General features: G+C 41.8%; 1 protein-coding gene across 1 annotated transcript in view; it reads left to right on the top strand.

The window, feature by feature from the left end:
- The window catches only part of mr (anaphase promoting complex subunit morula), a 208,873-nt gene that overhangs the window by 18,250 nt on the left and 169,355 nt on the right, over positions 1-21,268 (top strand). Inside the window, exons 5-6 of the mRNA XM_071665551.1 lie at positions 4,971-5,082; positions 11,809-11,947. Coding sequence (XP_071521652.1) covers positions 4,971-5,082; positions 11,809-11,947 — 251 coding nt within the window. The remainder of the gene's footprint in view (positions 1-4,970; positions 5,083-11,808; positions 11,948-21,268) is intronic.

Genomic DNA, 21,268 nt, shown 5'->3' with positions numbered 1-21,268 from the left:
TGATTGGTTCTCAGTGAATGTAGGTTTGCGGCAGGGGTGTGTGATGTCTCCATGGTTGTTTAATTTGTTTATGGATGGGGTTGTTAGGGAGGTAAATGCAAGAGTTTTGGAAAGAGGGGCAAGTATGAAGTCTGTTGGGGATGAGAGAGCTTGGGAAGTGAGTCAGTTGTTGTTCGCTGATGATACAGCGCTGGTGGCTGATTCATGTGAGAAACTGCAGAAGCTGGTGACTGAGTTTGGTAAAGTGTGTGGAAGAAGAAAGTTAAGAGTAAATGTGAATAAGAGCAAGGTTATTAGGTACAGTAGGGTTGAGGGTCAAGTCAATTGGGAGGTGAGTTTGAATGGAGAAAAACTGAAGGAAGTGAAGTGTTTTAGATATCTGGGAGTGGATCTGTCAGCGGATGGAACCATGGAAGCGGAAGTGGATCATAGGGTGGGGGAGGGGGCGAAAATTCTGGGAGCCTTGAAGAATGTGTGGAAGTCGAGAACATTATCTCGGAAAGCAAAAATGGGTACGTTTGAAGGAATAGTGGTTCCAACAATGTTGTATGGTTGCGAGGCGTGGGCTATGGATAGAGTTGTGTGCAGGAGGATGGATGTGCTGGAAATGAGATGTTTGAGGACAATGTGTGGTGTGAGGTGGTTTGATCGAGTGAGTAACGTAAGGGTAAGAGAGATGTGTGGAAATAAAAAGAGCGTGGTTGAGAGAGCAGAAGAGGGTGTTTTGAAGTGGTTTGGGCACATGGAGAGGATGAGTGAGGAAAGATTGACCAAGAGGATATATGTGTCGGAGGTGGAGGGAACAAGGAGAAGAGGGAGACCAAATTGGAGGTGGAAAGATGGAGTGAAAAAGATTTTGAGTGATCGGGGCCTGAACATGCAGGAGGGTGAAAGGAGGGCAAGGAATAGAGTGAATTGGAGCGATGTGGTATACCGGGATTGACGTGCTGTCAGTGGATTGAATCAAGGCATGTGAAGCGTCTGGGGTAAGCTATGGAATGCTGTGTAGGTATGTATATTTGCGTGTGTGGACGTATGTATATACATGTGTATGGGGGGGGGGGGTTGGGCCATTTCTTTCGTCTGTTTCCTTGCGCTACCTCGCAAACGCGGGAGACAGCGACAAAGTATAATAAATAAAATAAAATAAATATATATATATATTTCTTGAGATGGAAATAGCATGAAACAGCAAATTGGATAATACTGGATATAAAGGGAGACTGAAGGTAAGGTGGAAGAACAGAGTCTAGGAGGACATGTGAAAGGTTTATGTTAGTCAAAAATACGTGAAAGTTGCATTATCTGTCTGTCTATATCTCTGATGCCATTTCCATCCTGGAACTCCCATCAAGGAGTGGCCATGGCAAAAGAGTCTCCACTTATCCCTGACCTTACATGCCTCTCTTGCATACACCATTCCATGCAGTCCTCCTGTTTCTCTCCCTGCAGTATACCTCCACCCATGCCACAGGGTGGTCTTCCACTCACACTAACCCCTTTAATTGTATCACCATACACTCCTTTTAGAAACTCGTAGTGTTACATTCTTTCCACATGCCCAAACCACCTCAAAGTATTACATTTAACCCATTGTACCACTCCACGATTCACCCCCCTTGTATTCCTTACCATTCCATGTCTCTCATACACCTTTTCATTTCTTTCTTCATTCCCTCTAATCACACACATGCTTTTCTCAACTCATTTCCACAGTCTGGATTCTTGACCTCTGTGCCTCATTCCATGTCCATGTTTCAGCTGTATAGGTTAGGAGGACTATGCTGTCCCTTAATACTCTCACCACTTCCAAACTTACATCTCTCCCCTCTATAGCACCACACTTACCCAAGACAGCCCCCAGATACTTAAATTCCTTCACTTCTTCTTGTCCCCCCTCATATCCATGGCACAATTTAGTACACTTCTTCTTTCACTCAATATGGCTTTACAAAATCTATACTTTCACTCCGTTTCCTTTCAAACACCATTACTTTGATTTTACTTGCATTTAACTTCAATCTCTTCCGCTTACGCACATGATAAAACATGCTTAAAACCTTCTGCAGCTCCTCTTCACTCTCCGCAAACAGGCTTGCCACTAGCCACCGTATCTCACCACCACGCTTCATCTCTGCACCCCTTTTTTCAAGTTTTGCTTTCATCTCTTTTATCACTCCATCCATATATATATTAAAAAGCCACAGTGACATCACACTGCCCTACCTCACACCTACATGCATCCCAAAACTTTTGCTTGGCTCTCCATCCACTCTTACACTTGCATTTGCTCCTCTACAGAAGGCTTTTACACCATCCAACAGTTTTCCCCCTTTACCATATATCCTTAATACATCCCACAAAGCATTCCACTTGACTTATACTTATTCTCCAGATTCATAAAAGCTGCTTACAACTTCTTACCTTTTGCTAAATACTTTTCCACAGACATTTTTATTACAAAAATCTGATCCACACATCCCCTACCTTTCCTAAAACCCCCCTTGCTCTTCACTTATTCTGCATTCAGTCACTTTCATGACTTTGTTGATTGATATTCTTGCATAGACTTTTCCTGGTATCCTAAAGAGACATTCCTCTGTAATTGCTACTTACATTGTCTTTTATAAAAGGGGTTCTACATTAGCCACACTGGTGTAAGAACGATGCATTGAATTTCATTTGCTAGTGTTGTGCCATAGATTTGTCTTAACTTTTTTTTTTTTTTTTTTTTTTTTTATACTTTGTCGCTGTCTCCCGCGTTTGCGAGGTAGCGCAAGGAAACAGACGAAAGAAATGGCCCAACCCCCCCCATACACATGTACATACACACGTCCACACACGCAAATATACATACCTACACAGCCTTCCATGGTTTACCCCAGACGCTTCACATGCCTTGATTCAATCCACTGACAGCACGTCAACCCCTGTATACCACATCGCTCCAATTCACTCTATTCCTTGCCCTCCTTTCACCCTCCTGCATGTTCAGGCCCCGATCACACAAAATCCTTTTCACTCCATCTTTCCACCTCCAATTTGGTCTCCCTCTTCTCCTCGTTCCCTCCACCTCCGACACATATATCCTCTTGGTCAATCTTTCCTCACTCATTCTCTCCATGTGCCCAAACCATTTCAAAACACCCTCTTCTGCTCTCTCAACCACGCTCTTTTTATTTCCACACATCTCTCTTACCCTTACGTTACTTACTCGATCAAACCACCTCACACCACACATTGTCCTCAAACATCTCATTTCCAGCACATCCATCCTCCTGCGCACAACTCTATCCATAGCCCACGCCTCGCAACCATACAACATTGTTGGAACTACTATTCCTTCAAACATACCCATTTTTGCTTTCCGGGATAATGTTCTCGACTTCCACACATTTTTCAAGGCTCCCAAAATTTTCGCCCCCTCCCCCACCCTATGATCCACTTCCGCTTCCATGGTTCCATCCGCTGACAGATCCACTCCCAGATATCTAAAACACTTCACTTCCTCCAGCCTCTCACCATTCAAACTCACCTCCCAATTGACTTGACCCTCAACCCTACTGTACCTAATAACCTTGCTCTTATTGACATTTACTCTTAACTTTCTTCTTCCACACACTTTACCAAACTCCGTCACCAGCTTCTGCAGTTTCTCACATGAATCCGCCACCAGCGCTGTATCATCAGCGAACAACAACTGACTCACTTCCCAAGCTCTCTCATCCCCAACAGACTTCATACTTGCCCCTCTTTCCAAAACTCTTGCATTTACCTCCCTAACAACCCCATCCATAAACAAATTAAACAACCATGGAGACATCACACACCCCTGCCGCAAACCTACATTCACTGAGAACCAATCACTTTCCTCTCTTCCTACACGTACACATGCCTTACATCCTCGATAAAAACTTTTCACTGCTTCTAACAACTTGCCTCCCACACCATATATTCTTAATACCTTCCACAGAGCATCTCTATCAACTCTATCATATGCCTTCTCCAGATCCATAAATGCTACATACAAATCCATTTGCTTTTCTAAGTATTTCTCACATACATTCTTCAAAGCAAACACCTGATCCACACATCCTCTACCACTTCTGAAACCACACTGCTCTTCCCCAATCTGATGCTCTGTACATGCCTTCACCCTCTCAATCAATACCCTCCCATATAATTTACCAGGAATACTCAACAAACTTATACCTCTGTAATTTGAGCACTCACTCTTATCCCCTTTGCCTTTGTACAACGGCACTATGCAAGCATTCCGCCAATCCTCAGGCACCTCACCATGAGTCATACATACATTAAATAACCTTACCAACCAGTCAACAATACAGTCACCCCCTTTTTTAATAAATTCCACTGCAATACCATCCAAACCTGCTGCCTTGCCGGCTTTCATCTTCCGCAAAGCTTTTACTACCTCTTCTCTGTTTACCAAATCATTTTCCCTAACCCTCTCACTTTGCACACCACCTCGACCCAAACACCCTATATCTGCCACTCTGTCATCAGACACATTCAACAAACCTTCAAAATACTCATTCCATCTCCTTCTCACATCACCACTACTTGTTATCACCTCCCCATTTACGCCCTTTACTGAAGTTCCCATTTGCTCCCTTGTCTTACGCACCCTATTTACCTCCTTCCAGAACATCTTTTTATTCTCCCTAAAATTTACTGATAGTCTCTCACCCCAACTCTCATTTGCCCTTTTTTTCACCTCTTGCACCTTTCTCTTGACCTCCTGTCTCTTTCTTTTATACTTCTCCCACTCAATTGCATTTTTTCCCTGCAAAAATCGTCCAAATGCCTCTCTCTTCTCTTTCACTAATACTCTTACTTCTTCATCCCACCACTCACTACCCTTTCTAAACAGCCCACCTCCCACTCTTCTCATGCCACAAGCATCTTTTGCGCAATCTTAACTATAATATTTATATTTTTGGTTTTAGTGAAGGAATCTGATGAAGCAACAGATGAGGGTTTGCAGTGTGGTGGCTGTGATGCTGCATCTGATGCTTGCCATTGTCAAGCCATAACAAATACATTTTGTCAAGTTAACAGGCAAGTAAAACAGTTTTATTTAGTAACTGTGCATTCAGTAGTTAAGTGTACATACTTCTTTGATTAAAAAAACATATATACAGGGCTCTTCTGATAATTAAGCAGGTGCCCTCAAACAGCTTTAGCATGTATATCCCCCATTGTGATAGCTGATTTAATTTCTGTATGGACACTTTGTAAGATCTGAAGGATAACTAGGTACACTCTAATAAAATCCCTAGTCTAGCATTCTATACTTTGACAACTCCTATAGTTTATATAATCGTGAACAGGTATGCAGGGAGACAGGTTTCAGCAAGATTGGGCAAGAAGAAGGTATGGATTTTACAATCAATTTGAATGCTTATATCACAGATATGGTGGAGAGAGGTTCCCTGGGAGTGCTTTTGGAATGCAAAGAATTATAGTAGAAAGGTAAAGTACATGTAGATAAGACAGAGTCTTCTGTTCATGGTGAAAGCATATACCATACACCACTCAGTTTATTTTAAATAATCCAAGAACTCATCATTTTTGATTGTGTGTTTTTTGAAATTAGGTTGGAAATTGTGGTGCATAGGGAACAATAGTGTGAGGATCATCACCAAAAGACACAATACATAGGAATGATGTATTGTGATTTGACAGCTGAACTTCTGAACAAAGGCGATTACTTGTTGAAATTTGAGCTGGTAGACGTTAGTTAATGTATAGCAGTAAGATGTGAGAGAAATTTCAGCAAGTAGACATTGGTATATATAGGCTGTTGACATACGTCTGCTACAAAGACTGTTGGCTCAAGTTATTGCAAGAAGGTAGTGTACTTTAAACATGAACAGAAAATAAGATAATCTAGGCAATTCAACACTTTTTTAGCCAAATCCTTTATACAGCCTTGGGCTGTTGAAGGCAACAAGACCAATAAGGATGGCAAGCTGAAGTAGCTAGATGATTTTTCTAGGAAATTTAACAATGATTTTGAGGTATGGAAATTGTTGGGCTTTCTAAATGAGCATGAGGATGCAGGTGGAGTGATAGGAAACGTTACTTCTTGAAGCTTTGCTAGTAGACTTATGCTAAGTTCAAGAAATTGGAGTGCATTGTAAAAGAGTGTGACTCAGAAAAATTAAGCAGAATTTTTTGTATATTCATTTTATTTTTATTATTCTTAACCGCCGTCTCCTGCATTTGCGAGGTAGCACAAGGAAACAGATGAGGAATGGCCCAACCCACCCACATACACATGTATATACATAAATGCCCACACACTCACATATACATACATATATATACACAGACATATACATACATATACATACACAGACATACATATATGCACATGTACATATCCATACTTGCTGCCTTCATCCATTCCCATTGCCACCCTGCCACACACGAAATAGCATCATCCCCCCCCCCCCCCCCCCCCCCAAGCAAGGCAGCGCCAGGAACAGACAAAAAAGCCACATTCGTTCATACTCAGTCTCTAGCTGTCGTGTGTAATGCATCGAAACCACAGCTCCCTTTCCACATCCAGGCCCCACAAGACTTTCCATGCTTTACCCCAGACACTTCACATGCCCTGGTTCAATCCATTGACCGCACATCCACCCCGGTATACCACATTGTTCCAATTCACTCTTTTCCTTGCATGCATTTCACCCTCCTGTATGTTCAGGCCCTGATCACTCAAAATCTTTTTCACTCCATCCTTCCACCTTCAATTTGGTCTCTCTCTTCTTCTTCCCTCCATCTCTGACACATATGTCCTCTTTGTCAATCTTTCCTCACTCATTTTCTCCATGTGACCAAACCATTTCCATACACCCTATTCTGCTCTCTTAACCACACTCTTTTTGTTACCACACATCTCTCTTACCTTTTCATTACTTACTTGATCAAACGACCTCGCAATCAAATAGCATTGTTGGAACCACTATTCCTTTAGACATACCCATTTTTTGCTCTCTGATATAATGTTCTCAGCCTTCCACACATTCTTCAACGCTCCCAGAACCTTCACCACCTCCCCACCCTGTGACTCACTTCCGCTTCCATGGTTCCATCTGCTGCTATATCCACTCCTAGATATCTAAAACACTTCACTTCCTCCAGTTTTTCTCCATTTAAACTTACCTCCCAGTTAACTTGTCCCTCAACCCTACTGAACCTAATAACCTTGCTCTTATTTACATTTACTCTCAGCTTGCTTCTTTCCCCACATTTTACCAAACTCAGTCACCAATTTCTGCAGTTTCTCACCCGAATCAGCCACCAGAGCTGTATCATCAGTGAACAACAACTGAATCACTTCCCATTCCATGTGTGGTAGGGTGGCGACGGAAATGGATGACTGCAGGAAGTATGAATATGTACATGTGTATATATGTATATGTCTGTGTATGTATATGTATGTATGCGTTGAAATGTAGAGGTATGTATATGTGCGTGTGTGGGCATTTATGTATATACATGTGTATGTGGGTGGGTTGGGTCATTCTTTTGTCTGTTTCCTTGCACTACCTCACTAACGCAGGAGACAGTGACCAAGTTTAATAATGAAATAATATATATATATATATATTCCTTGCACGCCTTATACCCTCCTGTATGTTCAGGCCCCGATAGCTCAAAATTTTTTCACTCCATCCCTCCACCTCCAATTTGGTCTCCCACTTCTTCCCTCTACCTCTGACACATATGTCCTCTTTGTCAATCTTTCCTCAGTCATTCTCTCCATGTGACCAGACTATTTCAACCCACCCCCTTCTGCTCTCAAACCACACTCTTTTTTATTACCACACATCTCTCTTACCCTTTCATTACTCACTTGATCGAACCACTTCACGCCACATATTGTCCTCAAACATTTCATTTCCAACACATCCACCCTCCACAACCCTATCTATAAGCCATGGTGACATCACACAGCCCTGCCTAACACCTACATGAATCCCAAAACTTTCGCTCAGCTCTCCATCCACTCTTACACACTCAAATTTGCACCTCTATAGAAGGCTTTTACACATCCAGCAGTTTTCCCTCTGTACCATATATCCTTAACACATCTCACAAAGCATTCCACACAACTCTGTCATACTCCGTCTCCAGATCCATAAAAGCTGCATACAACTTCTTACCTTTCGCTTAACACTTTTTTATGGTTGTCTTTATGACAAAAATCTGATTTACATCCCCTTCCTTTCCTAAAACCTACTTGCTCTTTACTTATTTTGCATGCAGTCACTTTCATGACTGTCAATTAATGTTTTTGCATACACTTTTCCTGGTATGCTTAATAGACTTATTCCCCTATAATTGCTATGTACTTCCTTCGCACCTTTTCCTTTGAATAAAGGAACAATGATACATTTCACCCAATCCTCAGGCACACCCTAGTTTCCATGCTAGATTACATATAATGTGCATCCACTCAATCACACTTTCCCCTCCATACTTCAGCATTTCAGCTGTAAACCCATTCACTCCAGGTGCCTTTCCTACCTTCAGCCTTATTATTGCCCTTTGTACCTCCCTCTTTGCTATAAGCCCCTGCACTTTTATCCTCTTACTTCCCTCCTTCATACCCATGTAACAACTGCTGCCTCCCCTTCTCCCACATTCATCAGTTCTTCAAAATACTCTCTCTATCTTCCTTTTACTTCCTCCTTTTGATTTGGCACTTCCCCTTCCTTACTTCTCACATCAACATTTTCACTCTTACTTCCACCTCTTTCCTTTTTCACCTCCTTCCAGTATAGTTTCTTATAATCCCAAAACTTTTCACTTTCATCCTAAGTCATCATCTACTCTGTCTTTGCTTTCCTCCATGAGCTTCTTAACATTCTGCTTTCATATTTTGTATTTTTCCCTCCTCCTTTGCTGAACTTCCATTGGTACATTCCTATTGAGCAATCTACCATATGCCTTTTTCTTCTCTTCCACAGCATTTCTAATATTTTCTATCCACCATGCTTTCCCCTCTTTATTCCTGTATCTCACTACCTTGTATTCAACTACTGATTCTGTAACCTTTACTTGTATTTCTGTAAAACATTTGAAACGCCTCATTCTTACATGACTAAAACATTTGAAACACCTCATTCTTACATGACTGCATTCCTACTTTCATTACACTTCCATCAAAGCTTTCAGTTACCTTCCTTTCATACTCCTTCCAGTATTTTTCCTGATTCATCTTCTTGCTTGCCAACACTTTACCTCTTCATTCTTCTTTACCCCATACCTCCACTTCTCCCAGATCCTCATCCCCACAAGAACTGCAGAATGGTCAGTCTTTCATCTACTGCCACATAGGCAGTCAAAGCCTTTTGCTCTTCTCTTCCATCATTCCTCATCCATATATATCTGTGGATCATCTTGTGCTGAAAAAAGATGTTCACAAAGAATATGAGAAAATAACGGTTACCCCTTTTATTAGTATCTTACTGTATTCCCTAGTGCCTCAGGCATCCTTAAGCCTTTGAGGAATGCTTTCAGCTAGGTTGTGGAGAAACTTAGATATAACCCCCCCCCTCCTCCTCCTCCTCCTCCTGAAGCTCCATCACTTCACCAGACTCTGTACACCATGTAGATTGTGTCTGTCTGGTTCCAGTTTCCTTTAACTCATGCCTTTCTTTAATAAGACTGTCACTGCTGCTATGTCTGCCTTGGTAATACTCTCAGAGGCACCTCTGATGGCCACAGTAGTGGAGTCAGCAGTCATAAACAGAAAAATGATTTGATGGTACCAGAAGCCCACTGATTGTCCCCTGTGATGTGTGTGGAGCTGCCAGACATGCAACTGAATATTTTGCATCCTGGGAAGGCACATGAAATGGTTTTGACAGAAAGTACAGTCATTAGCCCCCTCGTGCCTTTACTTTCAGTACAGACTGTACATATGTACTGTTCATCACAGCAACTGACTTTTTCCAGTCAGAGTCATACAGAGATAGTAGAACAGTCCTATATAGCATTGTGAATGTTATAAATAATCCATGAAGAAGCACATAGCCAAGCAGGTGAGCAGCTCAAATTTCTGTTGATTAGGCTGTGGTATATGTTAACCTCTGTATTAGTGTAATTATTCATCACTTAATGTTCAAGCAGGTGCTTAATGTGTAAACCATACAATTTACTCTCAACATTCCTATATATGTCACCATGACATCTAGATGTACGCACCTCACTCGTGCTTAACCAAAGTGTGGAAATACCCAGTCCACTTTGATATTAAGTTCCTTTATGTTTAGTTTACTAGAAATTATCGTGATATGCCAGTTCTGTAATACTTCAGCTGTGGATTTTCAGTTGAATGGTTGCCTAAATCAAATAAACCAATATTCATTTATTAGTATGTGTACATCCCATCTCCTGGTATTCCCAGTCATTATTCTTTTTTTCATGCAACTTGACAAGTTGTTCACCATTTTCATTCATCATCTGTGCCAGATTTCCCCACACTGTACCCTCAGGTGTCACATCACCTACCCTTGCATTGAAATCTCCCACCACTAATACTTGATCCCATGTATCAAAACTATTGAAGGATTCACTGAGCTCCCTCAGAAAGACTATCCTTTCCTTCTCATTCTTCTCACTACTTGGTGCTTAAGCACTAACAGTCACCCTCCTCAAATTCAAAAGGATTTCATGAGATTATATTGGAATGGTACCAACAAAAGTATGGTAGAAAGTAGCAAGAAAGATGGAGAATGTTTTCTTTCCTATGGGGCTAGGAGTATGACTAGATCAAATGCTGAAACAATAAAAAGAACTCAGGCCTGTAGTTGAGGAAAGTGTCACATAATGTGGGGTTAACACCCACATAATATGTTGGCTGCAGAAACTGATGTGAATCAGGCAAGATTATCCCTGCCCAGGGCAAACGCTTGTTACAGTTATGTAGGTGGGTACTGTTTCTCCCCCATTATCCTGCAAACTCTGATGAAGTGTTCTTTTCTTCTGGAGAATAGGGTAGTTTAGCATTAATTAAAGCCTGGTATGTTGTTTTACAGGTTCTTTAAGGATACAGATCCAGTATTATTGAGATGATTGTTGTCATGAGCAAATGCATGTATCTTCCCTCTCAGTATTTCAGTGATGTGATACTGTGTATTCACCTGAAGTTTTACCTGTGAAATAAGAGTTGAAGATATTTGGCAGTAGAAGTTTAGTAAAATATTTTATCCTGTAAAATTTTCAATAAAGACATAAGATAAGTTTTGAAAATACAAGTAGAATATATTGATATTATCCCTGGAGATAGGGGAGAAAGAATACTTCCCATGTATTCCCTGCGTGTCATAGAGGTGACTAAAAGGGGAGGGAGCACGGGGCTGGAAATCCTCCTCCCCCTTTTTTTTTTTCTCCAAAAGAAGAAACAGAGAAGGGGGCTAAGTGAGGATATTCCCTTTAAGGCTCAGTCCTCTGTTCTTAACGCTACCTCACTAACTTGGGAAATGGCGAATATGTACGAAAAAAAATATTGATTCAGTGAACATGGGTAACAACCTGATGAATGATATGCATTTGTAATTTTGGGAAAAAAACATGAAAATGAAAGAAAAACATAGCTTATTTAATTGCTGGAAACAAGAAAGATGGCACTGTAATCTCAAAGAAATATCCTTGTAGTAATTTAGGTAAGATGATAGATAGATAAGTTTTTTGTGTTATTCATTTGAGTCTTTGAATTTGTTTTATGATAGAAGTAATGAATAATATCTTAATTTTGTTTATCAGACAGTTGTTGGAGTTAGACTTACTGGAGAGGCTTGCTGGTGATATAGTATCATCCCTGCTGCTGTCCATAATCACTGATCATGTAACTGCAACTTGCCGTAACTCTTATGATCAGTCACGCATTAACCAACTTGAGAAGGTTGGTAGTGGTCGTTTTCTGTTGAATAACAAAAAATTTCAAAGATAATTTGTAGACATGTTCTGATTTTTAAAAAATAACTGTGCATGCATTTAGCAGCTCATTTATAAAGTGGCCAAATTAACCTGAATCTTTAGCAAGTTGTTGAATTGTTGAGTATAAGATGGTTTGGAGATGTGATGAAATGTTTCAGAAAACTTTAGCATCTGCATCTGCTGTAAAATGAGGGGAAATAAGTTATGGTATAAGTGCTGTGACTGCTCTGCCCTTAGCAGGCTTGAATTAGCCTTATCCTTATGTGCAATGATAAATAGAATTAATCAGAATTTTAGGTTCCACTTTAAACTAGCTTTTTAATGTGTTCACCAACAGCTAGCATTACCTAATAAGTTATTTTGTAATTTCTTCTATTCAAACAAAGGCCATAGAATCAACCATTATTAAACAAAGTGTTCAGAACAATCTCAAAATCAGAGCAAACTTATATAAGTTAGATCCCTTCATAATCCAAACAGTTGTCAACATGATTCATAACCCAATCTTTGACCAAGCATTGCTGTAGATAGTCACATTTCTTACTTGACCCATGCCTGAGCCTCTCCTAATAAGGTCACATGCCTTATGTGTCCCATATGTTTATCTCTGTATCCCTGATGAAATGAATACTCACAAAAGTGCTTGGATCTATGTATTTTATTTTCCAAGTGGTTGTTTTGGAAGGAGGTTTATAGTATGAAAGAACAAGGGGACACATGGGGAAGTGGTAACAGGTAGTGATGAGGTCAAAAGGAGATGGAGTGAGTACTTTGAAGGATTGTTGAACGTGTTTGATGATATGGTAGCCTATTTAGGATATTTGGGCTGAAGAGATATGCAAACTGAGAAATTCATGGAAAGGGCTTTGATGAAAAGAGAAGAGGGGGTGAAAACCTTGTAAGGTGGCTACAGTGGATGGTATTGCTGTTGAATTTCTTAAGAAAGAGGGTGACTGTGTTGTTGATTGATTAGTAAGGATTAGTTATGGATCATGATGAAGTGCTTGAAAATTGGCAGAATGGATGCATAATGCCATTGTATAAAGGCAAGGGGGACCAAGGTGAGTGTTTACTCTGCAGAGGTACAAGTTTGTTGAGCATACCCGGTAAGGGATACGTTATATAGGAGAGTGGAGATTGAGATGAAGGCATGTGCAGAGCATTAGAATGATAGAGTTGATAGAGATGCTCTGTGGAAGGTATTAAGAATATATGGTGTGGGAGGCAAGTTGTTAGAAGCAGTGAAAAGTTTTATTGAGGATGTAAGGCATTTGTACGTGTAAGAAGAGAGGAAAGTGATTGGTTCTCAGTGAATTTAGGTTTGCGGCAGGGGTGTGTGATGTCTCCATGGTTGTTTGATTTGTTTATGGATGGGGTTGTTAGGGAGGTGAATGCAAGAGTTTTGGAAAGAGGGGCAGGTATGCAGTATGTTGTGGATGAGAGAGCTTGGGAAGTGAGTCAGTTGTTGTTCGCTGATGATACAGCACTGGTGGCTGATTCATGTGAGAAACTGCAGAAGCTGGTGACTGAGTTTGGTAAAGTGTGTGAAAGAAGAAAGTTAAGAGTAAATGTGAATAAGAGCAAGGTTATTAGGTACAGTAGGGTTAAGAGTAAATGTGAATAAGAGCAAGGTTATTAGGTACAGTAGGGTTGAGGGTCAAGTCAATTGGGAGGTAAGTTTGAATGGAGAAAAACTGGAGGAAGTAAAGTGTTTTAGATATCTGGGAGTGGATTTGGCAGCGAATGGAACCATGGAAGCGGAAGTGAATCATAGGGTGGGGGAGGGGGTGAAAATTCTGGGAGCCTTGAAGAATGTGTGGAAGTCGAGAACATTATCTCGGAAAGCAAAAATGGGTATGTTTGAAGAAATAGTGGTTCCAACAATGTTGTATGGTTGCGAGGTGTGGGCTATGGATAGAGTTGTGTGCAGGAGGGTGGATGTGCTGGAAATGAGATGTTTGAGGACAATATGTGGTGTGAGGTGGTTTGATCGAGTAAGTAATGTAAGGGTAAGAGAGATGTGTGGAAATAAAAAGAGTGTGGTTGAGAGGGCAGAAGAGGGTGTTTTGAAATGGTTTGGTCACATGGAGAGAATGAGTGAGGAAAGACTGACCAAGAGGATATATGTGTTAGAGGTGGAGGGAATGAGGAGAAGTGGGAGACCAAATTGGAGGTGGAAAGATGGAGTGAAAAAGATTTTGAGTGATCGGGGCCTGAACATGCAGGAGGGTGAAAGGCGTGCAAGGAATAGAGTGAATTAGAACGATGTGGTATACTGGGGTCGACGTGCTGTCAATGGATTGAACCAGGGCATGTGAAGCGTCTGGGGTAAACCATGGAAAGTTGTGTGGGGCCTGGATGTGGAGGGGGAGCTGTGGTTTCGGTGCATTATTACATGACAGCTAGAGACTGAGTGTGAACGAATGGGGCCTTTGTTGTTTTTCCTAGTGCTACATCGCACACATGAGGGGGAAGGGGGTTGTTATTCCATGTGTGGCGGGGTGGTGATGGGAATAAATAAAGGCAGACAGTATGAATTATGTACATGTGTATACATGTATATGTCTGTGTGTGTATATACAGGTATATGTTGAAATGTATAGGTATGTATATTTGCGTGTGTGGACATGTATGTATATACATGTGTATGTAGGTGGGTTGGGCCATTCTTTCGTCTGTTTCCTTGCGCTACCTCACTGGTGCAGGAGACAGCGACAAAGCAAAATAAATAAATAAATAAGTGAATAGATATATATATATTTATATATATAAGCAAATGGACTTGTATGTAGGATTTATGGATCTGGAGAAGGCATATGATAGAGTTGATAGAGATGCTCTGTGGAAGGTATTAAGAATATATGGTGTGGGAGGCAAGTTGTTAGAAGCAGTGAAAAGTTTTTATCGAGGAGGTAAGGCATGTGTACGTGTAGGAAGAGAGGAAAGTGATTGGTTCTCAGTGAATGTAGGTTTGCAGCAGGGGTGTGTGATGTCTCCATGGTTGTTTAATTTGTTTATGGATGGAGTTGTTAGGGAGGTGAATGCAAGAGTTTTGGAAAGAGGGGCAAGTATGAAGTCTGTTGGGGATGAGAGAGCTTGGGAAGTGAGTCAGTTGTTGTTCGCTGATGATACAGCGCTGGTGGCTGATTCATGTGAGAAACTGCAGAAGCTGGTGACTGAGTTTGGTAAAGTGTGTGAAAGAAGAAAGTTAAGAGTAAATGTGAATAAGAGCAAGGTTATTAGGTACAGTAGGGTTGAGGGTCAAGTCAATTGGGAGATGAGTTTGAATGGAGAAAAACTGGAGGAAGTGAAGTGTTTTAGATATCTGGGAGTGGATCTGGCAGCGGATGGAACCATGGAAGCGGAAGTGGATCATAGGGTGGGGGAGGGGGCGAAAATTCTGGGAGCCTTGAAGAATGTGTGGAAGTCGAGAACATTATCTCGGAAAGCAAAAATGGGTATGTTTGAAGGAATGGTGGTTCCAACAATGTTGTATGGTTGCGAGGCGTGGACTATGGATAGAGTTGTGCGCAGGAGGGTGGATGTGCTGGAAATGAGATGTTTGAGGACAATGTGTGGTGTGAGGTGGTTTGATCGAGTAAGTAACGTAAGGGTAAGAGAGATGTGTGGAAATAAAAAGAGCGTGGTTGAGAGAGCAGAAGAGGGTGTTTTGAAATGGTTTGGTCACATGGAGAGAATGAGTGAGGAAAGATTGACCAAGAGGATATATGTGTCGGAGGTGGAGGGAACGAGGAGAAGAGGGAGACCAAATTGGAGGTGGAAAGATGGAGTGAAAAAGATTTTGTGTGATCAGGGCCTGAACATGCAGGAGGGTGAAAGGAGGGCAAGGAATAGAGTGAATTGGAGCGATGTGGTATACCGGGGTTGACGTGCTGTCAGTGGATTGAATCAAGGCATGTGAAGCGTCTGGGGTAAACCATGGAAAGCTGTGTAGGTATGTATATTTGCGTGTGTGGACGTATGTATATACATGTGTATGGGGGTGGGTTGGGCCATTTCTTTCATCTGTTTCCTTGCGCTACCTCGCAAACGCGGGAGACAGCGACAAAGCAAAAAAAAAAAAAAATATATATATATATATATATATATATATATATATATATATATATATATATATATATATATATATATATACTTAAACACCCATATATGCACATATACATACTTGCTGCTTTCATCCATTCCCGTCGCCACCCCACCACACAGGAAACAGCATCCTCTCCCCCCCCTCTCTAGCGAGGTAGTGTCAGGAAAAGACAAAAAGGCCACAGTCTCTAGCTGTCATGTATAATGCTCCGAAACCACAGAGGCATAAGTTTGTTGAGTATTCCTGGGAAATTATATGGAAGGATATTGATTGAGAGGGTAAAGGCATGTACAGAGCATCAGACTGGGGAAGAGCAATATGGTTTCAGAGAAATTGAAGGTTTAATTTAAATCCCCTTTGGTGGCACCAAAGGCCATTACAGAGGCATAGCGGCATCCAAAGGCAAAGAGACAGATGGAAGGTTTACTTTAATGCCCTTTCGGGGGTGCCAAATGCCAATAGAGTGGCTTGAAGGCATCCAGAAATATAGAGGGAAATTGAAGGTTTCATTCAAATTCCCTTTGGCATCACCAAAGGCCATTACTGGGGAAAAGAGGCATCCAAAGGGAAAGAGAAAAATTGAAAGTTTACTTAAAAGACCCTTTGCAGGTGCCAAAGTTCAATAGAGTGGCATGGCAGCAACCCACACCATATACTCTTAAAACCATCCACAAAGCATCCCTATCTGCCCTGAGACTACATGCTACCGGCCCTGTGACTGCATGGTTCAGTCCCTGAGAGTATATGCTCCAGACCCAATGACTGCATGCTTTGTTCCTTTAGACTAAATGCTCTAGTCCTATAACCTCATGCTTCAGTCCCTGTAGAGTTGATAGGGATGCTTTGTGGAAGGTTTTAAGAGTATATGATGTGGGAGGTAAGTTGCCAGAAGCAATGAAAAGCTTTTACCAAGGATGTAAGGCATGTATGCAAGTAGGAAGGGAGGAAAGTGATCGGCTCCCAGTGAATGTCTGTTTGCGGCAGGGGTGCATGATGTCTCCACGGTTGTTTAATTTGTTTATGGATGGCAAGAGTTTTGGAGAGAGGGGCAAGTATGTCGTCTGTTCTGGATGAGAGGGCTCGGAAAGTGAGTCATTTGTTGTTCGCTGATGGTACAGTGCTGGTGGCTGATTCAGGTGAGAAACTGCAGGGGTTGGTGACTGAGTTTGGTAAAGTGTGTGAAAGGAGAAAGTTAAGACTAAATGTGAATAAGAGCAAGGTTATTAGGTTCAGTAGGGTTGAGGAACAAGTAGATTGGGAGGTATGTTCAATGGAGAAAAACTGGAGGAAGTGAAGTGTTTTAGACATCTGGGAGTGGACTTAACAGCGGATGGAACCATGGAAGTGGAAGTGAGTCACAGGATGGGGGAGGGGTTGAAGGTTCTGGGAGCATTGAAAAATGTGTGGAAGGTGAGAACATTATCTCGGAGAGCAAAAATGGGTATGTTTGAAGGAATTGTGGTTCCAACAATGTTATACGGTTGCGAGGCATGGGCTATAGATAGGATTGTTACGGAGGAGGGTAGATATGTTGGAAAGGAAATGTTTAAGGACAATATGTGAGGTGATTTGATTGAGTAAGAAATGAAAGGGTAAGAGGGTTACAAGGTAATAAAAAGAATGTGGTTGATAGAGCAGAAGAAGGTATGTTGAAATGGTTTGGACACATGGAGAGAATGAGAGAGGAAAATTTGACAGAGAGGATATATCTGTCAGAGGTGGAGGGAAGAAGAAGTGGGAGACCAAATTGGAGTGGGAAGGATGGAGTGAAAAAGATTTTGAGCGATCGGGGCCTGACCATACTGGAGGGTGAAAGGAGTGCAAGGAATAGAGTGAACTGGAACAATGTGGTATACCGGGGTCGACGTTTTGTCAGTGGATTGAACCTTCCACTCATATACACACATACATGCATACATGAACATACACATACATATGCACATATATATGCATACATACAAATACTTCCCGCACATTCCCTGAGTGTCGTAGAAGGCGACTAAAGGGGACGGGAGTGGGGGGCTAGAAACCCTCCCCTCCTTGTATTTTAACTTTCTAAAAGGGGAAACAGAAGGAGTCACGCGGGGAGTGCTCATCCTCCTCGAAGGCTCAGATTGGGGTGTCTAGATGAGTGTGGATGTAACCAAGATGAGAAAAAAGGAGAGATAGGTAGTATGTTTGAGGAAAGGAACCTAGATGTTTTAGCTCTTAGTGAAACGAAGCTCAAGGGTAAAGGGGAAGAGTGGTTTGGGAATGTCTTGGGAGTAAAGTCAGGGGTTGGTGGGAGGACAAGAGCAAAGGAAGGAGTAGCACTACCCCAGAAACAGGAGTTGTGGGAGTATGTGATAGAGTGTAAGAAAGTAAACTCTAGATTGATATGGGTAAAACTGAAAGTGGATGGTGAGAGATGGGTGATTATTGGTGCCTATGCATCTGGTCATGAGAAGAAAGATCATGAGAGGCAAGTGTTTTAGGAGCAGTTGTGTGAGTGTGTTAGCGGTTTTGATGCATGAGACCGGGTTATAGTTATGGGTGATTTGAATGCAAAGGTGAGTAATTTGGCAGTGTACATGGGGTGTTCAGTGTAGTATATGGAAATAGTGAGGAGCTTGTAGATTTGTGTGCTGAAAAAGGACTGGTGATTAGGAATACCTGGTTTAAAAAGAGAGATATACATAAGTATACGTATGGAAGTTGGAGAGATGGCAAGAGGGTGTTATTGGATTACGTGTTAATTGATAGGCGCTTGAAAGAGAGACTTTTGGATGTTAATGTGCTGAGAGGTGCAACTGGAGGGATGTCTGATCATTATCTTGAGGTGGCGAAGGTGAAGATTTGTAGAGTTTTCCAGAAAAGTAGAGAAAATGTTGCGGTGAAGAGAGTGGTGAGAGTAAGTGAGCTTGGAAAAGAGACTTGTGTGAGGAAGTACCAGGAGAGACTGAGTACAGAATGGAAAAAGGTGAGAGCAAAGGACAAAGGGGAGTGGGGGAGGAATGGGATGTATTTAGTGAAGCAGTGATGGGATGCACAAAAGATGCTTGTGGCATGAGAAGCATGGGAGGTGGGCAGATTAGAAAGGGTAGTGAGTGGTGGGATGAAGAAGTAAGATTATTAGTGAAAGAGAAGAGAGAGGCATTTGGATGATTTTTGCAGGGAAAAAGTGCAAATGACTGGGAGATGTATAAAAGAAAGAGGCAAGAGGTGAAAAAGAGGGCAAATGAGAGTTGGGGTGAGAGAGTATCATTAAATTTTGGGGAGAATGAAAAGATTTTTTGGAAGGAGGTAAATAAAGTACGTAAGAGAACAAATGGGAACATTGTTGAAGGGTGCTAATGGGGAGGTAATAACAAGTAGTGGTGATGTGAGAAGGAGATGGAGTGAGTATTTTGAAGGTTTGTTGAATGTGTTAGATGATAGAGTGGCAGATATAGGGTGTTTTGGTCGAGGTGGTGTATGAAGTGAGAGGGTCAGGGAGAATGGTTTGGTAAACAGAGAAGAGGTAGTGAAATCTTTGCAGAAGATGAAAGCCAGCAAGGTGGCAGGTTTGGATGGTATTGCTGTGGAATATATTAAAAAGGGGGGTGACTGTATTGTTGACTGGTTGGTGAGGATATTCATCATATGTATGGCTCATGGTGAAGTGCCTGAGGATTGACGGAATGCATGCATAGTGCCATTGTACAGAGGTAAAGGGGATAAAGGTGAGTGTTCAAATTTACAGAGGTATAAGTTTGTTGAGTATTCCTGGGAAATTGTATGGGAGGGTATTGATTAAGAGGGTGAAGGCATGTACAGAGCATCAGATTGGGGAAGAGCAGTGTGGTTTCAAAAGTGGTAGAGGATGTGTGGATCAGGTGTTTGCTTTGAAGAATGTTCGTGAGAAATATGTAGAAAAAAAATGGATTTGTATGTAGCATGTATGGATCTGGAGAAGGCATATGATAGAGTTGATAGAGATACTCTGTGGAAGGTATTAATAGTATATGGTGTGGGAGGCAAGTTGCAGAAAGCGATGAAAAGTTTTTATCGATGATGTAAAGCATGAGTATGAGTAGGAAGAGAGGAAAGTGATTGGTTCCCAGTGAATGTCGGTTTGCGGCAGGGGTGTGTGATGTCTCCATGGTTGTTTAATTTGTATATGGATGGGGTTGTTAGGGAGGTGAATACAAGAGTTTTGGAGAGAGGGGCAAGTATGCAGTCTGTTGTGGATGAGAGGGCTTGGGAAGTGAGTCAGTTGTTGTTCACTGATGATACAGCGCTGGTGGCTGATTCATGTGAGAAACTGCAGAAGCTGGTGACTGAGTTTTGTAAAGTGTTTGAAAGAAGAAAGCTGAGAGTAAATGTGAATAAGAGCAAGGTTATTAGGTACAGTAGGGTTGAGGGACAAGTCAAATGGGAGGTAAGTTTGAATGGAGAAAAGCTAGAGGAAGTGAAGTGTTTTAGATATCTGGGAGTGGATTTGGCAGCGGGTGGAACCATGGAAGCGGAAGTGAGTCACAGTGTGGGGGAGGGGGCGAAGGTTCTGGGAGTGTTGAAGAATGTGTGGAAGGCGAGAACATTATCTCGGAAAGCAAAAATGGGTATGTTTGAAGGAATAGTGGTTCCAACAATGTTATATGGTTGCGAGGCGTTGGCTATAGATAGGGTTGTGCGGAGGAAGGTGGATGTGTTGGAAATGAAATGCTTGAGGACGATATGTGGTGTGAGGTGGTTTGATGGAGTAAGTAATGAAAGGGTAAGAGAGATGTGTGGTAATAAAAAGAGTGTGGTTGAGAGAGCAGAAGAGGGTGTTTTGAAATGGTTTGGTTGCATGGAGAGAATGAGCGAGGAAAGATTGACCAAGAGGATATGTGTGTCTGAGGTGGAGGGAACGAGAAGTGGGAGACCAAATTGGAGGTGGAAGGATGGAGTGAAATAGTTTTTAGCAATCAGGGCCTGAACATCCTGGAGGGTGAAAGGTGAGCAAGGAATAGAGTGAATTGGTACAATGTTGTATACCGAGGTTGACGTGCTGTCAATGGATTGAACCAGGGTATGTGAAGTGTCTGAGGTAAACCATGGGAAGTTGTCGTGCCTGGATGAGGAAAGGGAGCTGTGGTTTTGGTGCATTACACATAACAGCTAGAGACTGAGTGTGAACAAATGTGGCCTTTTGTCTTTTCTTAGCACTACCTCGTG

Source organism: Panulirus ornatus, chromosome 10 (assembly GCF_036320965.1).
Source record: "Panulirus ornatus isolate Po-2019 chromosome 10, ASM3632096v1, whole genome shotgun sequence".
In the NCBI taxonomy this organism is placed as follows: Eukaryota; Metazoa; Arthropoda; class Malacostraca; order Decapoda; family Palinuridae; genus Panulirus; species Panulirus ornatus.
The sequence above is the reverse complement of the archived record's forward strand: the minus strand, read 5'-3'. Positions and strand labels throughout refer to the sequence as shown.